This window comes from Dromaius novaehollandiae, chromosome 3, assembly GCF_036370855.1.
Source record: "Dromaius novaehollandiae isolate bDroNov1 chromosome 3, bDroNov1.hap1, whole genome shotgun sequence".
Lineage (NCBI taxonomy): Eukaryota > Metazoa > Chordata > Aves > Casuariiformes > Dromaiidae > Dromaius > Dromaius novaehollandiae.
In genome coordinates, this window is record NC_088100.1 from 46,504,861 (window position 1) to 46,520,151 (window position 15,291).

Sequence of the window (15,291 nt, forward strand, 5' to 3'; positions counted from 1 at the left end):
TAAAAATATATATATATTTACCAGCTATTTCAAGGATATCATTTACACAGCATTGCAGTATAGTATTTTTAATTTAAGTGAGATATAAAGTTTCATTCATTTAGGCAAAAAATATTATCTATTGTATTCTTAAAATTGAAAAGGGCAATTATTGTGGAAGTGAAACATATGAAGAAATGATGAAGATGCAGAAGAACACCAAAGCAGTGCAGCAAGACAGGATTAGTTTGTGTTTTTGTGAAAGAATCCATACAAATGAATGAGCCCTAATTGTACAAAACGTGCACAAGAAATGCTATAGAAAATTATCCAAGATATCCAAATCTTCACTTAATTAGTTGACAAGGAAATAACATCCAAAGAGAGCAGCCATGATTCAGCTGTCCTAGCTGACCACTTTACCATCTGTATTTATGCAATTTTTATACATACATACGCAGGTACACACACATATATAAAAAGTATAATACATATATGTGCAAATAAGCCTCATTAGATCATGAAACAGAAGCAATCTATACAGAAACAGAGAAACAAAAGCTCAGATTGAAACAACCCTATTTTTTAGGCTATAAGAATGAAGTCTAGATAAAAACCTATCCAGATAAATAATATATTTTAAGAAATTCAGTAACTTTTCAGAATTATTTGTCCAAAGGATACTATGCACACTATTTAACCCAGGAAGAAACCTAGAACAAGATTAATTCTCAAAGCACTAAATTCCAGAGACCTCTGAAAAAGTACTGCCTTACTAAATCTTATCTTAAGACACAGCTATAAAAACATTATCAACAGTTGCTTGCAGTAACTTAGTTTATTAAACTTTTATCTTCACACTGCTTCTGCAACCAAGTATCAACTGGAAAACTGATAATAAAAAAAATTAATCCATCATTTTTACAGATGAAATTAATACCTGTCAAATTCACTTCTGACAATTTAATACAATAGATTTAAATAACTACTCAGCTTTCCTTTTTTGGTTTAAGATAGCGTTTTAAGAAAAACAAGATGACACTTCTTAATACTGAAAAGTTCAAGTCAATTATTGTAAATAGAGAACAATTACAAACAAAGTGAATCCTTTTGGTACAACATACTGCACAGAAACAGATTTGACTATGTGAATTTGAGTGCAACCTGCATTTGATGTGACACCAATAAGCACAGTTTGAAAAAGTATTAAAATGTATTACAAAACATTGCAAGATAACAGTTGGAAATCATCCCAAATTTTAAAACGTTTATTGAAATTAACATATAGCCTTGCAGTATTACTTCTAATGAACCAACTGCAGAACAGTGGTATAAAAAGACTTTTTAATTAAGTATATGAATTATAATTAATATCGCAAGCCTGATCTCTACAAAACTGCATACTAACCACCCAATACAGAGACTAATTAAAAATTTAGCAAGTAGACATGGCTGTAAAAAGAAAAAAAAATCCAGATTTCATTTTAAAAGATTAAAGGAAAAGGTGTCATAGATATATGAGATGCAGCTAGAACAATACTGTATTTCAGCAAAATGGTAACAGAGACAGAAGCAGCCAGCTAAACCTAACGAACCAGTTCAAAGCTGAAGAGCAAAAGTGCAGAAACCCACAACAAGGCACTTGCAAAAGTCCTTCTCCTCAACAGCCCCTTAACAAAGCTCAGCTGAAATAAGCACAAAATGGGAGGTCTGAAGAACACCACTCGTAGTGCATCCCTGCGAATGGATGGATCTGCGTAAGCCTGTCTGCTGTTTCAAGTAATTTTCCTCTACATTTTTAGTTGAATGGTGAAGATTCCAGCACGTTGGTTCTAAAACATCTGCCATTTCTCCACTGGCTTAAGACAACTAAGAGCTGCTAGTGTTGAAGTTTACTGGAGCTATCGCATAAAGACATCTAATACAGAATGCAAGGCTAAATAAGAAAGGTCACATGATTCCAACCCCAGGAATCAACTCTGTGATACGTACAGTCCGAAGGACCAAAAAAGCGACAGAGATGCGCAGTCAGAATAGTGACTTTCCCAACAAATAGGCTTTCCTCTCCCTGTTTCGCCTAATTTAATCCTGTTTTTAGATCTTACAAAGGATAAATAAAAAACAAACGAGTTTTCAAGGGCTTTTATCTCCTAACTCTACTAAATGCAATCCTGAGCTCTGATCTAGCATGCAACGACAGTGATTTTTGTTACAGAAATCAAAGTTATTTTAATGTTTTACTGAAAGTACACTGTTCAGGATTTCTGAATAAGTAATTTTGACTGTAACCAAAAGGAAAAGAACAAAAAAGCAGAAAATGTAATTTGTGTTGTCTCCTGTCTTATAATGAAAATTTGAGTTCTTAGAGTTGCTGTTCTAGAAACATTATCAAGGAAAATAAAAGTCTAAAGGAATACTACTGCTTTTCGATATTGCAGCAAGCTTTTACACAAGTAGCTGTTTTCAGAATCCAGACTCTTCAAAACAGACAGTCAGAGGATCTTTGGCCACCAGAAAAGCCGTTCTTCACATAAACCAGTCTTTGCAAACCCATGATGTCTCCTCAATATTTAAGTATGGTGACCTTGAGCCTCAAGGCTTGTACAGACAGCAAGAACCACAGAAAGATTTCAACTTCCACTGAATAGTCAGTTTTTGCTATGGACTGAAGATATCAAGTTCAGTGAGAAAAAGCAATTTCTTTAGGTTTCACTAAATAGCAGAGCTTGTAGAAGAAAATTACAACAGACAGTAAGTTCTCAAAAGCAGTGAAAAATAACTGAGATGCTAATTTTCTTAAAAAGGAAAAACAGCTTGAGAAGACAGGAGAATGCCAAAGGCACTTCAAGTTGAAAACTATGATAAACAGCCAAAATGGAGCAAAATGCACTGGATAAGGAACCAAGACTGAAACTCAAGTTCCTGTGGCTGAAGACAAACAGCGTAACAGAGTAGTGATGGTCAGGAAAACAGCAGAGAGGAGAGAAAAGTAGGGAGCAGAGAGTAAATACAAGAGACCTGCTGAAACACCACCAAAGGCAAAGTGAACATAGGACTTCTTTTGAAGGTTTAAGTAGTATCAAAGAGAATCAGCTATGAGCCAAAGGAAAAAAAAAAGTTGCAGAAGAAACAAGTAGTCCAGGGAATCTGGCAAAAACCTGAGTAGTTTGAGGAAGCACTTCCTCTGAAAAGCACTTCCTTTGAAAGCCTTCAAAGAATGACAGGATACATAAATTTCTCGGGGTTTTGTTCTTGGTTATTTTCCGTTTTTACCTTTCTTTGACCAAGAAAGGATATTCAGACAAAAAACAAGATAGCTAATAGTAAGGTTCTGACAAATTTGTAACAGCAAAAGTAAGAGATGATGGTGACAATGACCATCATTGCTCAGTAACCAAGGCAGTGGAATTAGCAATTAGTAATTAGTAATTAGCAAAAGGTCAGTAACAGCAAGAGGTATGCTGGAAGTAAACCTATACAACAACAGAGGTCAGAGTCAAAAGAGTTAATCAATTAAATTAAGCAACTGAACCTTGGCAAAGTGCAACAGTACTCTATTTTTTCAGATAAATGAATTTAATGTACAGTTAAAGTGTACATATCTCTTGTTTCTGTGGAAAAAGCCCTTAAAAATACTGTATGTCTCCAAACCATCACATAACAAGGGTGTGTTCTCACCTCACAGATTGTGAAGATAAGGATAATAAAACATGCATTGTCTGAAATTAGCTAGAAATGCAATGTCTCATTTTATTACAAAATGTTGATATATTCAGTTCCTGCCTTTGCTAACCTTGTGAGGGTCTCTGCAGGCTGCATCAGAAAGGGGTTACATGCTCCCCAGGACGCTTCAGCTTCAGAAGCTCTTCTCACAATTCTGTCAAATGCTAAGAAGCATTTTCAGATCCTTAGCTGAATTAATGCTGTTAATCCGTGTGTCTCATTACTGGCGACTGTCTGAGAATAGAGAACTATAATCACTTCGAGGGAATGATAAATTTTGGTGACTGAGCCTTCACCCAGCCTTTGAGGGAACAGTATCCCAGAAGGTGTATGCTGGCAAAAGTACTCCCATTTACAACTGAGTATGAGGTCACACACTCTGATCAACAGTGTATCTTTTCTTTTGTTTTTATTTTTAAAAGAATTTGTGTTTTATTAAGAGTAAGAAAAAGAACTGCAAAAAAGCAAATCAGTTCAAAAAGATCTAACATATTTGCCAATATAAAACCATTGTAAATTCAAAGTATGACATGAAAACAAATATTCAGCAACTAATATTCAGCACAGAAGGACACTCCCAGGAAGGCAGACCTAACAGCACTAAAGGTTCTCACTTAAAGCATTCTTAAGAGGTGGGATTCTGACAGAGAAAGCTTGTAATGAAAATCTAATTATTTGCAATCCCACAGAATGAGCAGATTGACTTAAAAAGGACCTGGAAACCTTTGGGACATTTTCTCATTTCACTTCTTCAGTTGCCATCAAAAGTTTCTACAACAAACACCCCAGAAAACTCAGTAGGGCAAACCATCTATCATTATATCTTTCCTCAACAAGAGGAGGAGTGTGCTCTAAGACAAATGTTACAGCTTCAGTTGCATTTGGCAATTCAAAGTGAAGCCTACAAATGAGATATCTCATTAGCTTGAGCAGATGGATCAAAATTAAAGGCTGAATCACCAACTCTTAATTTCCCAGTAGCCAGGAAGGGCTTGAAGTCTTGCAGAGTATGACTGTTGAAAAATCAACATAAAAAGCTTCTCTCCATCTGTCAAAACACGTCTGTGTAGAATACAACTACCTCCTACTGGCCTTAGTCTTAAAAAAACAAAAACACACATAACATCCATTAAAATACATGAACATGTAACTTCATTCAAGCATCAAACTGCAACCTATAATATGACAGGGACACATTAGCATAACTTCTGTAAGAGTAAATTGTGTCTTTTTAGCACAGTAGAATTCTTCGAAAATGAGTTAATAGAATAGTAGATAAATAACCAACCTTTGGATGTAACTTATTAAGATATTCTAAAGTCTCTGGTAAAGAATCTTAAAAGAGACAGCATTATGGAAGCTTGATGGCCACAGGAGGGCGTGTATTATATTAATTCATGGAGCTTTAGAAAAAGGAATGTCTTTTCCTTTGATTCTCCTTTTGAGAAAGCATTCTGCGATTTATTTCTTGCAGTTCAGTATAAGACAGAACAGGCAGCTTTTTGGTTCTCTGGAGCACTGCTAATGAGAGCTCTGTCTGTACACTACTGCCTTGGCAGTTATAAAATTCCAGCCGTTTCCTGAATGCCATACATAACTGCTGTGGAAAACTTCTTCTGAAGGAGACCTATCAGGGATATGCGCCTTTCTAAGGAGTATACTTAGACACAACCAGAGCTTTGTTAAAAAACAAACAAATGAACTTTACACACTAAACACAAGTTTAAAGGATAACTCAAAAAAGCTAAGAGGGTAATAGAACATGATGGTAACAGACCAGGATGCAAGGTTATGGATTTCTAAACACTATGAAAATCAAAAGAAGGTTATGACTCCATTCATAACTCCACATTACTGTTCTCAAACTTTTGACAAGACACTAAAGAAAACCTTGCTAGCATAATATTCTTCCTCCGCAGGTGTTTCAACATAGATGTTTCTAAAAATCATCTTTTTAAACTTTTTTTAAATATCTGCAGTTAGTCTAGTGATTAGACAGATCATTTATCAGAACAGACTCATTAAAAAGAAAAATCCCTTATTTTTACTACATGCCACACTACTGTAATGAGCTGTTATACTTAATTCTGCATTGTCAAAGACTGCATACAAGTGTTTGTATATCATCTATTTCAGGATAGTAATGTTTGTTTCATAAGTTCTGAGACAAACATGTTTTAAATAACCAGGAACAACATCCAATGTAACTGGTTGGTATTTAAATGTGTATTTAAGAAAGTTCTGCAACATAGCTCAAATGTTGCTCCTTCCTGTCATATACGCCTGTGTGTGTGTTAACACCTGCTTTAAAGCATCGTTAAACTTATTATGGTAACTTTTTGAAATGCCATATTTACATTTTCATTGAATTCAGCTTGTATATATATTCAGCATTCAAGTAAGTTTTTACACTGGTGACATCAAAGAACAACATTCATACTGAAATCTCAGGACCAGCAAGCTATCATCTTTATCACTTCAAACACCACATTTATCACAGACTGCTGAAAATCAACATGGAATGTGCCCAAAACAAAACATTTTCAAGCAAAGAATAAATTGAATAAAATCAACCAAAGCATTTTGGAACCAAATAAACATTTATATAGCAAGGCAAACTACACTCTGCTTTGACTGAAAATATACTGCTTATTTGGTTGTTGGTTTGAAATATAACGTTCAGAAATTGAGATCAGCAATTGTGTCAGCAACTGAAATTGTGACATTAGAGAGGCCAGTTTTTCACTTGACTCCTTTCAGCTGTAGCACATGCCTTAACACAAGCATTCAGCTATTTGTACGGGAACTAAAGATATTCTCAAGGAAAGCTACGCAAACTATTAAACATCTCCTTCTGTAATTAAACAATTTATTGTATTATACTTGATTTTTAAAAACACTACTGCACAGGTTTGTATTGAGTCTTTTCCATAATATGAAGAAAAGAGAGGGAACAACTTCCTCCCCAGAATCCAAGATGTGTTACTTATTTAGATTTTATTGATTTAAAGAAACTGCTACTTGTACAAGTACTATGTACTTGCATTTATAGCTAGTGAAAATACACGAATCAGAAAGAGTAGCAAGAAAGAAGCAACTAAATGGACCTCAGTGCTAGAAGTTTGGCATGGTATGTGCACAATTGACAATGAGGAAAGAGCACACTAAACCTCCCTTCATATTGCCGACAAACTTTGTTAATACTCCTCAGTCATGAAAATATCAGCGTTTCTGCATGGAATATTCACATCTGAAAGTTCTCTGCAGCATTTGAGTGTAGCCCCAGTAACTGATATCTGCAAGCGAAGATAAATGTAAGAATTGTGTCCAACTAGTGAGAGCAGGAGGACTAAGAAGCTGCTGCTGAAGTACTTCTTTTTTCCCCCCCCTAAGCTCAGAGCAGTCATTTCAAGTCATAAACAAACAATTCATCTGTTAAAAACACCAAAATGTGAATTTGCTTCTAAACCAAGGAAAAGGTGTGATCTTAGTGCAGTTTTTTGGGAAAGACTGTGTCTCTTTTATATCTAGATTATTTGGTGAAAACACTCTTCAAGGATTATCTTGCACTAGCATCTGTTCCTGCTCTGAACAGGGGCCCAAACTGCTCAACTACTGCTTCTTGTAGCACTAGCATGTACAAAATTCTAACAAAAAAAAAGGAGACTTTCAGAGGTGATGATGTAGCAGCACAATAATAGCTGAATGATAAATGAGTTAAGCCCACCATTTTAGTGGAGAGGAACATCAAACTTTAAAATTCACCGCAAAAACCTCTATTGTAAAGCAAAATGGAAGGTTACTTCCTTAAAACCAAAAAAACCAAACCAAACCAAAAGCAGGATATTTGAAATGACAGATATTAAGCCTCTTGTGCACCATATCTTGAACACTCTGTATCATTCTTATCTTTTATCTCTAACAGAAGACACTAGAATTGGAAAGATATAGGAGAGGATGAGAGTAATAACCAAGTGCTGCAGTTTTTTAATTATTAAATGTACTTAAGCCTAAGATCTCTAAACTACTGACCTACTTTGTATTGTCATTTTAAATTAGTGTGATAAATATATAGTAATTATTTTAACAGATATTTAAAGTACCAGGAATTTTCTCCTTAGCTACAAACTAACATTATTTAGCCTATTTAGATTTTCTTGCATGCTGTTTTGACATAGTACTTTCAGGTCTAAAGATGACCTCTGAAGTGATGCATCTCAAAATACAAAAAAGGAGATGAAACTATTTCTTTAAAACATCTTTATGATGCCTAAAACCTTAAGTATTTTTATATATGTTTGGAATGCAAGCTAAAACAAAAAATAAGTACCTGGTGTCCAGCCATTATTTGTTTCAGCACATTTTCATAACATACTTCATCCATATGATTCAGCTGCTGCACCTGAAAAGACATCACACCATACACATCATACATACTAAATCAATTAATAGCGATCCATGAAAAATGTGACTTTTAATAAATTTCTGTATTTTGATCCTATATACAGAGCCTAGGCATAAGACAAAGAACAAACTCATTCCTGTACTCAAGTATTATGTATTTTTAGTATTTATTAAGTAATATTTAGTCATTATTCTTAGAGTAAGAGAATTATGCAATTAACTTTCCAATATACTGATTCCCGTTCCTAACAATATTGTGATAAATTGTTATTGCAACTAACAATAATTTAAAAAGTGGTTATAAAGCTTATTAAATGACATGGTTGCTTTTTTAAATGATCAAAGACAGGAAACCAAGTTCTATTCATTATCTATTCCATATTAAGAAATTGGACTTCTACTGGATATTGATGGAGCATGCATCAAACACATGATCTTACTGTAACTTCAAATAATTCTTTTTATTTGGTACTACAAAAGCAGCTTTTACATTTCAGAAATACATATTCAGTCAATATTGGATTCTCAGATTTTTTGTCACAGAAAACAGAAGTTTCTAGGTAGTTGAGTCATGCAAGGAAACAGTGAAAGGTACCATGTATACAGTTTCCAATTATGGCTGAATAAAATGCTTCAGGAAGGCTCCAAATTTAAGAGTTCAGTGTAAAGAAAAAAAAAAAAAAGAAAAAAAAAGGTTTTCTGAAAGCAATTCTAAAAAGGTGGGGTTTTTTTCAATTTCTTTAATGCATCATGACTTTCACATATCTGTATAGCTACTTCAAGCTAATTTAAATATCGTGTACTTCTCTGAACACCTCTCAAAATATTAAGGTTGTGATAAATCAAACTAAAATCGGTATTAGGTCAAGTATCTTTAGCAGAACCACAGTGATAAATCTTAGAGTCAAGGCAAAAACTCCCCCCACCTCTACTTTGCAAGGCTAATTGTGAGCCTTCCAGCTGCCAACACTACTATGGAGAAGCAGACTTTCATCTAGATGCCAGCAGCAGCTGAGAGAGAAATTTGGAAACTCTTCTGAACTGGAGTGAAGCAGGTGCCCTATTATGCTACCAGACCGTGACAGACAATCTTTTTAACAGAATCCAGAACTCAAAAGGATAAATATGCCTAAGCTCAGCGTCAACTGCTGCCATTGGGAGCAGAAGTATTTTGGATACATCATATACAATTTCTGTCTGGTAAAAGCCTGTGAAGAAATGCTGAGCCCATCCGTAATAGCTAAAATAGTTAGAGTTTGGTGGATGCTGTTCTTGTCTTTGAAGAAGGCTTGCCTGCAGTTTGCATAGGATCTGGCAAATCAGCAATTTGTTCCCAATTTCTGGGGAGGTTTTTCGGGTGAAAAAAGTCAGAAAGCTGTGACAAAGCATCTACTTGAAGTACCGAACAGCCTCATCTCCCCTTGATATTGGTCAAAGTGGATATAGATACATCAATGATACATCAATTCCATTCGTGTACGTTCCGCAAAAACTGCTTTTGATTCTATGAGTTCTTGTAATGCTTTCCTCCTCTTGGAGGGACTAGGAGGATATTGATACTGGCAATCATTTGGCAGGTTCAGTATTAGTATAATCCTGAACAGAACAGAAGCGTAACACTTGGACTTTTCAATTGCTATAAAGTATAGTAAGTTAACTCTAAAATGTCTTTTACCCTATAAAATCTAGAATAACATTCTTCTGAAGAGCAAAACGCCAAACTCTTGGCCTGCAGTATTACCAAAAGCATTTTACTTGTCTGCAGGCAGACTACCATCTCTAATATCTCTCTCTCTCTTTTTTTTTTTTCCAAAAGAAAACTTACTGTCTTTTATCACTTAAAACTTTACAGGATAATTTGTATATTTTGATTTTGAAATTACATATTCATTCTAAAGATACTATGAAGAAATGCAGACTTTCCTTTATTATTATTATTATATGATAAAATTAAATATTCAAATCAAGTATTAGGAAATGATTAAAGAAAAGCAACAGCAAATAATAGTGAAAGTACTTGAAACAATTAATGAAGGTTAAAATATGCAAAGCATATACTAAGTACCATATGGTAAACTATTCTTGTGTGTATAGACTTGAAATGGCTCCCTACAGTTGTAAAATAAGTTTCTTTCTTACACTGCAGATGGAGTGAACTATTTAAAGAACCTAGTAAGAAAGTCAATGTTCATTTTTTACAAAAATGAAAAAAGCCTATTATTAAACTATGAAATTAACTTTGACTGAAAATGTTTTGCTTTCTGTTAAAACAGAATCATAGCAGAATTAGATTTTAGAAAAGTTGAGCGATAAAATATTATACCTCCCTAAGTTACTTAGCCTTAATTATCAACTTGTGAGATGCATAGGAAATCTTTGCAAACCAATTAATGGAAAGGTGTTTATATTAATTCCCTGTATTTAATGGAAGAATTATAATTTAAGTGTCAAGTGGCACTGCACTTAATTGACTTATGATTTTTTATAAGAATATTACATCTACATAGCCTTGATGCTTCCCAAAATGAGTAAGAGACAAAGAATAAAGAAGCTCATTTAGCTACTACTTTAATGTATTTTCTATCAAATATGCACATTTCATAGTTAATGCTTATCATACTAAGGTTTTGACCAATAAATCACATCCCACTAGTGTTAAATTAACGTGTCATACCATTAACATATATATCCAGATTTCATAAATGAATATTTTTCCTATAACTTCCTAGTGATTATTTCTCATGTGTCCAAACAGTGAAACAAGGTGTACCATATTTTTTAGCAAAGTGGAAAACTGAAATGAGAAGGGCAGAACAATCAGCTTCTGGAGTGACTCTGTGGCTGAGGGTGATGATTTTTCCTTAATCAAGGAAAACTTTTATTAGCTAAGTGGAGAGAATGCAAAGCATATAATGGTGTCGTACTACAACATGGATTGTAAGATCGATCTTACAGTGATGAAACAGGATTCTCAAAGCATCTTTCAAAACCACGTATCTTTTTACAGAATAAAATGTTTCATAAAGCACCTGTAGCATAATAATAAGCCAGCAGTCCCTACACATTTATAAATTAAATAGGCAAAGCATGAGCAAAACAAACAGCAACTCCATCTTTAGCATTCATGTTTTTTTACCTTATTGGTTGTCTTAATTCCTATAAATGTTTGCCCCAGTGGTACAGGTCGAAAACGGCCATCAAAGTAGAATAGTCCAATGCAGGGATTCACATGTAGAAATGTAGCAACATCAAGATAGTTAGGTAATGTAGCTGAAAGGCCCAAAATCCTAATCATACTTTGCGTAGATTCAACCTATTTAAAAACAAACAAAACAAAAAAAATCTGTAAGTGATTCAAGTGTTATAAATCAAGAAATCAAGCATCATAAGAGTTGTTAACATCCCTTATAAAATAATAAGGTGAAAGAAGTAATTAATACTTTATACAAAAGGTGAACAATAGAGCTAGTGATTATCCTGCATTGAAGAAATCAGAGCACTGCATTTCCATTAAAACTTGCTTATTCACCTTGATGTTTCATCGTACGTTTGCCCTCCAAAAAGTTAACAGTCATGAACTGACATGGAGGAGCAATAGCAGTAAAACTAGCTTTGTTAAGAAGGTATAGCCCAATTTATAGGCAAACGAGAAAAGATAATTTCGTATCATTTTTTCCTTCGTTGAATTCACACCACAAATCTGAAAAGAAAGAACAGGGTAATTTGTGTCATTCCTCAGTCTTGGCTATTTTAGACCTTTCCACAACTCTTTTAGGCTATCTATTCTAGTATTTCACTGTCTATACTTCTCCAGTATGTATCAGTACTTCTGCAAACTTGAAGATATTTAAATACCAAGAAGCTGCTCTGTAATAGACATTTTTTCTAGCATTTTTTCATATGCACAAGAAGTTTGCATTACATGACTTCCCATGGCATAAGGGGCAGAAATGGTGTTATGATGCAACGTGATGTTCCAGTTTGCATATTACATGCGTTTCTTTCAAAACCCACCAAACTAAGCAAAGCCGATTTGAACCAGGAAAAACACACGAGAGTTTTCCCATATTCTTTTAGATTATTAATAGCTACTGAAAGGAGTACTAATGTAGTCTGGCTCACAACTTTATTATTAGCGTTATTCAGAAACAAAGTTAACAGTAATGTTCATCAAAAGGTGTTTTGTCCAGTATAAATAAAGTCATGTACCAGGTTCTCAATTTGTCTCAAATATGTGAATGTCTCATGAGGGTTATGTTCTTCTACCTGGGCAGGTCCTGAAAGGTTTTCAAAAAATATGATAAAAAGCACATGAAGGACACTCTCAAGGAATATAAAAGAGACTATCCCTTAATAAAGAACTGGTGAATAAGAAGTGTCCAAATATTAAGAAAGAAACCCCCAAACACCCCCGTCCCCAAACCCTTATATGTGAGGCAAAGTGAACCTCTAAGTGGCTCAATAATGGACATATCAGCAAAAATCTGGATGATTAAACTGTGCACACAATCAACTAAACAGCACAGAACACCTCCTGATTGATCCCTCTGCACCTATATAAAGAATAAATTTGCCAAAAAAATGAAAACAAAACCAACCAACCAAAAAAAACCCCAAAGCTCACATCTAAGTCTTATATGTAAACTCAAATTCTGGGATGATTGAGACACATGAGAGATTTCATTTTCAAAAGTCTTCGATTTGCAGGCAATAAAATCATCATCCAACATTGAGACTGCAGTTAAGTATGTTCCTTAGCAAACAAGCATTTCTAAATGCAGTATTATTTCTCATATGTCTCTTTACAGCTAGATTACCTGATGACCTATGGGCTATAGTCAACCTATACCATATAGCTTTGGGGAGTGTTTGTTTGTTTGTTTTTAAGTTTATGCCATAAATCCCTTTTACTACTAGTAGATGAATAAAATTTTAATCTTATTTAAAATAACACTTTTATTTATGTAAACTTTTTTTTTAAATTGAATGTGTAAGAGCAGTAACCATTTGCTGATATATTTATTTCATAGTTTGCTCACAATCAGCTATACAAGCTGAAGGTGTCATTGATCTCTAATTTATATTTCAAAGTGTGCTTGATTCCATTAAAACAAAGGTGAGAAATCTTTAAGAGTTTAAATAATTAAGAAGAACTCTGCTTAATAACCACGGAATTATGAAATTTCACAGAAACTAACCATAGGCTGTGTGCTCAAAGTTTTCTTTCGAAATATAAACCACATCTAAAAACCAGTTCCAGAAAGACTTCACTGTCAAAACTCTTCTAAAAGGAACTTTCTAATTTTATTCATCTGATGGGGCTAAGTCAGTTGGCCCTATAGTTAGGATGAAAACTCTGAACTCTACACAAAAATGCCAGCAGATCATTAATACAAGCAACAGTAATTAAAACTATTAATATGCAGGACAAATTTTAACAAAATATTTCTATTATTTGTATACTTTGTACATCATTTGTATACTGGTACATATACTTATGCGTATGTATATAATGAATGCCTGCATCATTTTGTATATTATATTTTTCAATTTATAAATCTAAAATGTACAAATTACTTGGACAATTATTTGTCTATTTGTATTAAAGCACAAAAATCAAGTCAGTGTGCTAAAAGAACTCCTCAGGTAATAATACATTTTATTTTATTTAAATATGAAGATTAACAAAACATTAATAAAAGGACTATTAATAAGCTCATTTAAAACAGTAACTAAAGAATATTCAAAATGAAATTTGGTGCTCCTTTTCTATAAACTCTCCACCAACACATAACAGGTTTCCATTTGCAGCAATTTCTTAGTATCTTCCTTAGCTACTTTTCTGAGCTTTTTATTCCCAATAGTGTTTAATGTAAATATAGTAGAGAAGGAGCCTGAACAACCAATGTCATTGGCTTCACAGTCTTTGGTGAAACTCTATGAGCCTTTTTCAAAGTTAGGACAGGTAAGTTGACATCTTTGTTATTAAAAGTGGTTAGGTAGTCTTTATTGACTGCTATATTAAAGATGATCGCTGCCAGATATGCCTGAAACAAACTTAGAATGCCTATTGCAAACAGGTGGAAGAAGTTGCTGTTGAAGTGATATTACTTTAGAAATCAAAAAGATTTGTCAAAAGCATCTCAGAAGCCACAGCCTGACTGAGCTGAAAACATTTAAATATTAGGAATGCAAGACAAACAGGACATTTTGTTCAAAAAACCCCCCTTGTCCCACTGATGTCTACCTTCTGTATAAAATCCCCTCAGCAAATGTTTCTTATATGGCCTGCAAGTGGAAGCAGTACTGTTAGACTCCAAAGGATTCAGAAAACGATCACAGAAGATTTATTAATGGCAAGAATATAACTCAGTGCTCCAGAGTCCAATCAAAGTAAACTGGAAATCCTCTAAACCATTCCATCAAAGTGTTTCACTTAACCTCTTTCAAGGCCTTCCAGAAAATATTTGTTTGCCCACCATCTACCTTTACGTCACTAACATAAATCTTTCATAAAACATCACTTTCATAAAATAACAAAAATTAACATAAAGAAATCAAGAAGCAAAAAAAGCTATGCTTATCCTAAAAGATAAACTGTAGCATAAGATTCTCCAATAATTTTATGCTCGCATCACATTCAAACTGTAAACTGAAACTCCTTGGGTCTGCATATCATCATAAGCATACGTAGAATGAGGTCTGTTTATTCTTTTAATTACATAACAAGGCAAAATACAAAATCCAAGCACTACAAAGACTTTAATTTCTATAGTGGTTTTTTTTTTTTTTTTTTTAGAATTTAATAGATTTTTGGAATGCAGAGTTCTAAGCTGCCTATGTTTTTTGAGTACTTTTCTGACTTTGCATATAATAGCAAGCATTAGCATGTACTTTGCTTGCAGATGCTTCTAAAAAAGTATGTCTTGAAGGTGTGCAGATGCCCTTCGTAAACACAGTCCAATCAAAATTAATATTTTAAATGTGCTAGAACACTTATTGTTTGCTCCTAGAAGTCTCAGTCAGGAATTGTGCCTTAATACACATGACACTATGAACACACAGGCTTCTGCTGAAATTGAAGTAAAAATTACTGAAATGACCTTTTGGATGACAAAGTTCTGTTTACGCTCCCTGTCACTGGCTGGTGACATTCAGCTAAGTGCATTTTCCTCTCTACTGGCA

General features: G+C 34.0%; 1 protein-coding gene across 2 annotated transcripts in view; it reads right to left on the bottom strand.

Annotated features, from left to right (window-relative positions):
• ASCC3 (activating signal cointegrator 1 complex subunit 3) overlaps nt 1-15,291 on the bottom strand; it is a 282,237-nt gene that overhangs the window by 159,359 nt on the left and 107,587 nt on the right. For both annotated transcript variants that reach the window (XM_064508824.1, XM_026122085.2), the window contains exons 12-13: nt 11,243-11,419; nt 8,033-8,104 (exon numbers count right to left, since the gene is read on the bottom strand). In XM_064508824.1, coding sequence (XP_064364894.1) covers nt 8,033-8,104; nt 11,243-11,419 — 249 coding nt within the window. The remainder of the gene's footprint in view (nt 1-8,032; nt 8,105-11,242; nt 11,420-15,291) is intronic.